This window comes from Pezoporus occidentalis, unplaced genomic scaffold, assembly GCF_034315485.1.
Source record: "Pezoporus occidentalis ecotype Australia unplaced genomic scaffold, CSIRO_AGI_Poc_V1 ctg1283, whole genome shotgun sequence".
Classification (NCBI taxonomy): Eukaryota; Metazoa; Chordata; class Aves; order Psittaciformes; family Psittacidae; genus Pezoporus; species Pezoporus occidentalis.
Genome location: NW_026913085.1, coordinates 1,284 through 7,992, shown reverse-complemented (window position 1 = coordinate 7,992; position 6,709 = coordinate 1,284). Strand labels below are relative to the sequence as shown.

General features: G+C 57.7%; 2 protein-coding genes across 2 annotated transcripts; one reads left to right on the top strand and one right to left on the bottom strand.

Moving 5' to 3' along the window:
- Positions 1–571: 571 nt before the first annotated feature.
- Positions 572–3,121, bottom strand: LOC134158275 (acrosin-like). Its single transcript, XM_062608023.1, has 4 exons — positions 2,838–3,121; positions 2,153–2,418; positions 1,616–1,764; positions 572–931 (listed from the first exon to the last, which is right to left on the bottom strand). The coding sequence occupies exons 1-4, from the start codon at positions 3,014–3,016 to the stop codon at positions 572–574; spliced, it is 954 nt and encodes a 317-aa protein (XP_062464007.1). The 5' UTR covers positions 3,017–3,121.
- Positions 3,122–4,173: 1,052 nt separating this feature from the next.
- On the top strand, positions 4,174–5,459 carry LOC134158274 (acrosin-like). The gene is made up of 3 exons (XM_062608022.1): positions 4,174–4,369; positions 4,770–4,918; positions 5,100–5,459. Exons 1-3 carry the CDS (start codon positions 4,174–4,176, stop codon positions 5,457–5,459), a joined length of 705 nt encoding a protein of 234 aa, XP_062464006.1.
- Positions 5,460–6,709: the final 1,250 nt, after the last annotated feature.

Here is a 6,709-nt window from a genome sequence, read left to right as displayed (position 1 = left end):
CAACCTTGAAGCTTGTGAGGTCCTAAGGGAAGATCCCAAGCCTGGAAGCAGGATGCTCCAGCTGGATGCAGGGATGAAGTGGGATGCTCCAGCTGGATGCAGGGATGAAGCAGAACCATGGAAGTTTGGGTTCTCCTTCATCATTTGGGTGTGGAGAGGAGCCTTCAGCATGGATTGGAGCCACAGGACAAGGGGTGATGGGTTCCAACTGGAACAGCGAAGTTCAGGTTGGAGATAAGGAAGTGAGGGTGCTGGGACACTGGGATGGGTTGGATGGAGAAGAATGGATGGGCTTGGAGCAACCTGGTCTAATGGAAGCTGTCCCCCCTGCCTCTTCATGCCATGCTTTAATGGTGGGGCAATGATTGGACTTGATGCTCCTGAAAGTCTTTCACAAACTGGTTGATTCCCTGATTCCCAGCTCCCGCTTCCCACTGTTCCCTGCCCTCCATCCCTCATCCCCATCCCTGCGCACGGACCAGAAGAAGAGGTGGGCACGCAAAGCATCCTCTCTATGGGAAAATAAGGCAACTGTATTGAAGCTGAAGCCAACTTCAAGCGACGCCGCTCCTCAAGGCTTCTTCCCCCTTAGAGCCTGCAGCAACTCCTGCACCCGACTGACAAATTCCACGAGCACCCGGTATGGGAAGGAGCAGATGTCACTGGTGCTCGAGGCCGTCGGAGCCGGCATCGTCTGCTGGATGGGCGCATGCGAGACGTGCTGGTGGCTCCATGTCGGGGGCGTCGCGGAGGCTCCCGCGGAGTGGAACGTCCCCAGCTGGTGGAGGATCCACTCATGGAAGTGCCTTGTTGAGGTGTAGACCCCCGGTTGCTTGGCCCTGGCGCAGCCGCGGCCCCAGCTCGTCAGCCCCACAACCCAGAAAAAGTTGGCATTGTTGTCCCGGCACATGAGGGGACCGCCACTGTCACCCTATGGAGGAGAAACAGAGAGGGGATGAGGATGGGGATGGGTGGCCATGGCAACGCCTGAGGGGACCACTGCTGTCACCCTGTGGAGGAGAACGGGAGAGGATGGGGAGGGGTGGCCATGGCAACGCAGAGGGGACCACTGGTGTCACCCTGTGGAGGAGAACGGGAGAGGATGAGGATGGGGATGGGTCGCCATGACAATGCCGGAGGGGACCACCACTGTTACCCTATGTGGATGGAAGGGTTCTCCTTCATCATTTGGGTGTGGAGAGGGACCTTCAGCATGGATTGGAGCCATAGGACGAGGGGTGATGGGTTCCCACTGGAACGAGGGACTATGGGTTGGAGATAAGGAGAAATTGTTCCCTATGAGGGTGGTGGGACACTGGGATGGGTTGGATGGAGAAGGCTTGGAGCAACCTGGTCTAATGGAAGGCATCCTTGCCCCTTGCTTAGAACTGGATGCTTTAAGCTCCTTCCCAACCTAACCCATTCCATGAATCCATGCTCATGACATGGTTTAGTGGTGGAATCTCAATGCTCTTAAAGCTCCAACCTCTATGGTCCCTGCGCAGGGATGATGGAGCAGGAGCTGGATGCGCTTCCAAAGCTGGGATAAAGGGGGATGCAGAGCAAGGCCCTGCAGATGGGAGAGGAGAAGGGAGCCCCAGGGGCACATCCCTACCTGGCAGGTGTCGATGCCACCCTGCGGGTACCCAGCACACAGGTTGTGGCTCTTGATGGCCCCTCGGTACCATAGGCTGCTGTTGCAGAGCTTGGCATCGATGAGGCGGACCTTGGCCTCCTGCAGGGCAGATGGGGACGATGCCCCCGCTGTGGGGACACAAAGGGGGTCAGGACTGCGGGGAGAAGGGACGGATATGGGGGTATTTGGGGCTGAAAAGATCAATGGGAGCCATCAACACCGCCCCATGGCACGGGCTGCATCCCCTTTGTTCTGCATCCTCAACATAAGGAGGACATGGAGGGACCTTCAGCGATGGGACAAGGGGTGATGGGTTCCAACTGAACCAGGGATGCTCAAGTTGGAGAGAAGGAAGTGGTGGGAGACTGGGATGGGTTGCATGGAGAAGGTCAGGATGCTCCATCCCCAGTCGGAGCAACATCCAATAGACCTGGATGAGCTTTACCCTCCCTTCCATCCCATTCCATGAATCCAGGACCCGGCATCCCAAGGCCAACGGGGCCGTCGGGCACTCACTTCTGGCCTCCCTCGCGCCCCATCCGCTGATGAAGCACTCGGAGAGCTGGGATACCCTGAGCGTCGCATCGGGCAGGCAGGCGAGCTGCACGTGGTACCCGCACTGCACCGGCTGGTCCAGCTCCACCAAGGCAATGTCGAAGCCGCCGGAGATGTTGGTGTAATATTCATGGACCACGACCCTCTGGATCCAACGTTTCTGGGTCTCGGAATTGGCCCAAGCCAGGTCCGTGATTCCGACCATCACGAACCAATCCGTGGTGAAGCTGGGAGGGAGTGGAAGAGCAGGGATTGGAGCCATAGGACAAGGGGTGATGGGTTCTGACTGGGAATTGCAGGTTGGAGATAAGGAAGGGATTCCCTATGAGGAGGGAGTGGAAGAGCAGGGATTGGAGCCATAGGACAAGGGGTGATGATCCCAAGCTCCTTTCCCATCCAACCCATTCCACGATCCATTCCATTCCATCCCATCCCATCCCATTCTATGGAGGGGTGGGAAGGAGCCACATTCCTGCTGCTGCCCAAAGGAAAGCACTGCCCCAGCACGCCTTAGGCTCAAGGGCTGTCAAGCTGGAAGCAGCCTTCTCCTGAGCGCTCTTCCCAGTGCATCCAGGATGGGGAAGGGGACGGGATGGGAGCTGCTCCTTGGCTATTCCCTATGGCTGGAATCCCTTCTCCCCCTTACTTTTGCCCGACGAAGCAGTGAGCGGCCGTGAGGACCCATTGCGGGGTGATGAGGGACCCCCCGCAGATGTGCGAGAAGCCGGTGGCCGTGGGGAACTGGATGCTGACCATCCATGGCCAGGCGCCCTGGTGCGCATCCACGCCTCCGACGATGCGCGACACCCCATAGGAATCAGCCATGGGACGGGTACCGCAGGTCCCTCTGGAAGCAGAAGCCCAACACTGGATGGTTAGGGATGAAGGGCGGGCATCATCCCGCCCCACTGGGTGATGCAGGGACAAGGGACCCTATGGGGTGTCCCATAGGTGAGCATCATCCCACCCCATAGGGTGCTGCAGGGACAAGGGACCCTATGGGGTGCCCCATAGCTGCGCTGTGCCACCGCATGGGGTGATGGCGAGGAAGCGGGGCCCAGCCCTAGGGGTGCAATCTGCCATGGATGGTTGGAACTCACTTATTGGGCAATACCTGTGATGACATTTGGAGGAACGCTCTCCAGGAGAAGGCAGCCCTGAGACAGGGAGGAAAATGAGTCCAGTCCTTGAAAGCCATTTTGCCATTGCCACCATTGAACTGGGACTGCACTCTGGAGAACCATCAATTTTTGGGAGGACTGTAGCAAGCAAGGCAGGCAAGATGGATTTTTTTTAGACAGCACCCTATGGGGTGGGATGATTGCCAGGACCTATGATGTTTCCTTTGGGCAAGATGCAGCAATGTGGGGGCTCCGCCCGCCCTTCATTAACCATCCAGTTGAATTGGATGGCTGATTCCTATGGGTGTCGCCATGGAGGCAGAATGCACCATGGCCCAAATTACATGGATGGTCAGCATCCAGTGCCAGTTCTTCTCGCACATCTGCAGCATATCATGCAATGGACCCTGGCTCAATGCTCCATAAATGGGGGAGCAGCAGGGATTCCAGCCAATTAAACGGGAATGTTCCAAGCAGCAGCTCATGGAACGGGTTCCCCTTCCCCATGGGCAGGATGCAGGGAGATCTACTTGACAGCTGCAGCAGTGCTTTCCTTTGGGCCTAGCAGCTGGAATGCCTTCATGGCATAGAATGGGAGGGAATGGAATGGATCATGGAATGGGTTGGGTGGGAAAGGAGCTTGGGATCATCCAGGCTTTTGGGCACCATAGAGCAGCTTGCTCCAGGCCAGCTATACCAGGGAAGCATGAACCTTCTCCAAAGAAATGCGCCCTTGGAATTTCCTTATCTCCAACCTGCAATTTCTGCTTCAGGAATGACCCCTTGTCCTATGGCTCCAATCCCTGCTCTTCCGCTCCCTCCCGTGCTTGTTCAAACGGCACGGATTCCTCTGGTGGTCGGATGGCACACGGACCTGGAGTGCAGTGCAATTCTGGGCCAGAAACGTTACCACAGCAGGTACAGTCATCGAATATTACACCAACTCCGGCATTCTTCGACATTGCCTTGGTGGAGCTGGACCAGCCGGTGCAAAGATTTCGGGTACCCGAGGAGGCCTGCCCGATGCGCGCTCAGGGCCCCACTCCGAGTGCTAAACGTCAGGGGCGCAAGGAAGGGAGCAAAGCCCGACCCCGTGCCACCCGTTACTGATGGGATGCCGGGTCTGGGGATTCATGGAATGGGATGGAAGGAGCTGGGGAGTCTATTGGATGTTGCTCCGACATGGAGCATCCTGACCTTCTCCATGCAACCCATCCCAGTCTCCCACCACTTCCTTCTCTCCAACTTGAGCATCCCTGGTCCAGTTGGAACCCATCACCCCTTGTCCCATCGCTGAAGGTCCCTCCATGTCCTCCTTATGTTGAGGATGCAGAACAAAGGGGATGCAGCCCGTGCCATGGGGCAGTGTTGATGGCTCCCATTGATCTTTTCAGCCCCAAATACCCCCATATCCGTCCCTTCTCCCCGCAGTCCTGACCCCCTTTGTGTCCCCACAGCGGGGGCATCGTCCCCATCTGCCCTGCAGGAGGCCAAGGTCCGCCTCATCGATGCCAAGCTCTGCAACAGCAGCCTATGGTACCGAGGGGCCATCAAGAGCCACAACCTGTGTGCTGGGTACCCGCAGGGTGGCATCGACACCTGCCAGGTAGGGATGTGCCTCCCAGTTCTCCTCCACAGGGTGGCACCAGTGGTCCCCTCTGCGTTGCCATGGCCACCCCTCCCCATCCTCTCCCGTTCTCCTCCACAGGGTGACAGCAGTGGTCCCCTCAGGCATTGCCATGGCCACCCATCCCCATCCTCATCCCCTCTCTGTTTCTCCTCCATAGGGTGACAGTGGCGGTCCCCTCATGTGCCGGGACAACAATGCCAACTTTTTCTGGGTTGTGGGGCTGACGAGCTGGGGCCGCGGCTGCGCCAGGGCCAAGCAACCGGGGGTCTACACCTCAACAAGGCACTTCCATGAGTGGATCCTCCACCAGCTGGGGACGTTCCACTCCGCGGGAGCCTCCGCGACGCCCCCGACATGGAGCCACCAGCACGTCTCGCATGCGCCCATCCAGCAGACGATGCCGGCTCCGACGGCCTCGAGCGCCAGTGACATCTGCTCCTTCCCATACCGGGTGCTCGTGGAATTTGTCAGTCGGGTGCAGGAGTTGCTGCAGGCTCTAAGGGGGAAGAAGCCTTGAGGAGCGGCGTCGCTTGAAGTTGGCTTCAGCTTCAATACAGTTGCCTTATTTTCCCATAGAGAGGATGCTTTGCGTGCCCACCTCTTCTTCTGGTCCGTGCGCAGGGATGGGGATGAGGGATGGAGGGCAGGGAACAGTGGGAAGCGGGAGCTGGGAATCAGGGAATCAACCAGTTTGTGAAAGACTTTCAGGAGCATCAAGTCCAATCATTGCCCCACCATTAAAGCATGGCATGAAGAGGCAGGGGGGACAGCTTCCATTAGACCAGGTTGCTCCAAGCCCATCCATTCTTCTCCATCCAACCCATCCCAGTGTCCCAGCACCCTCACTTCCTTATCTCCAACCTGAACTTCGCTGTTCCAGTTGGAACCCATCACCCCTTGTCCTGTGGCTCCAATCCATGCTGAAGGCTCCTCTCCACACCCAAATGATGAAGGAGAACCCAAACTTCCATGGTTCTGCTTCATCCCTGCATCCAGCTGGAGCATCCCACTTCATCCCTGCATCCAGCTGGAGCATCCTGCTTCCAGGCTTGGGATCTTCCCTTAGGACCTCACAAGCTTCAAGGTTGTATCCATCCCAGCTCCCAACACCCATCCCAGCACTCTTTGGACCTCTCCCAGATGCCAGCACTGGGGTCCCCAGTGCCTGGAGCAGGGACTGGGGCCAGGGCTCACAGCACCCACTGCACCCCCAGCACCCATAGCAACTACAGCACCCACAGCACCCATAGAGCCCACAGTACCCATAGCATGCATTGCACCCATACCACCCCCCACCACTGCCAGCAACCACAACAGCTCCAGTGCACCCAGTCATCCTAGCACCTAGAGAAACCCCAGCACCCACAGAACCCCCCAGCACCCTCAGCACTATATAGCTCCGGTATCAGGGTCCTAGTGCCCGCCCGCTGCCTCCTCCCTGTCAGGAACCGGTCCCAGGGCCCGCCCCCTATAGCGCCGGAATCAGGGTCCTAGTGCCCGCCCGCTGCCTCACGCATCAGGGTCCTAGTGCCCGCCTGCTGCCTCCTGCCTGGCAGGGACAGGTCCCAGCCCCCCCCCCCCCCCCATAACTCCGTGCCGCAGAAAACACATGGACTCAGTCAGAGATCAATATGATCAGACAAAAGCCATTTTTTACAAAGCCGTAACTCCTTTTATAGTATTTCTTACATGCACTTACAATGATTTGGCATATTATGATTGGATACATGTCTTGAAGACCCTTTGCAACTAACATATAATTGGTTA

Bases quoted from the DNA above. Each gene is read 5' to 3' on its own strand.
- LOC134158275 (XM_062608023.1), bottom strand. From the start codon at position 3,016: ATGGCTGATTCCTATGGGGTGTCGCGCATCGTCGGAGGCGTGGATGCG. The intron at 1,765-2,152 runs GTGAGTGCCCGA...GTGTCCCCACAG, and splicing joins GGGCGCGAGGGAGGCCAGAA to CGGGGGCATCGTCCCCATCT. The intron at 932-1,615 runs GTAGGGATGTGC...TCTCCTCCATAG, and splicing joins GTGGCATCGACACCTGCCAG to GGTGACAGTGGCGGTCCCCT.
- LOC134158274 (XM_062608022.1), top strand. From the start codon at position 4,174: ATGGCACACGGACCTGGAGTGCAGTGCAATTCTGGGCCAGAAACGTTA. The intron at 4,370-4,769 runs GTCAGGGGCGCA...GTGTCCCCACAG, and splicing joins CCCCACTCCGAGTGCTAAAC to CGGGGGCATCGTCCCCATCT. The intron at 4,919-5,099 runs GTAGGGATGTGC...TCTCCTCCATAG, and splicing joins GTGGCATCGACACCTGCCAG to GGTGACAGTGGCGGTCCCCT.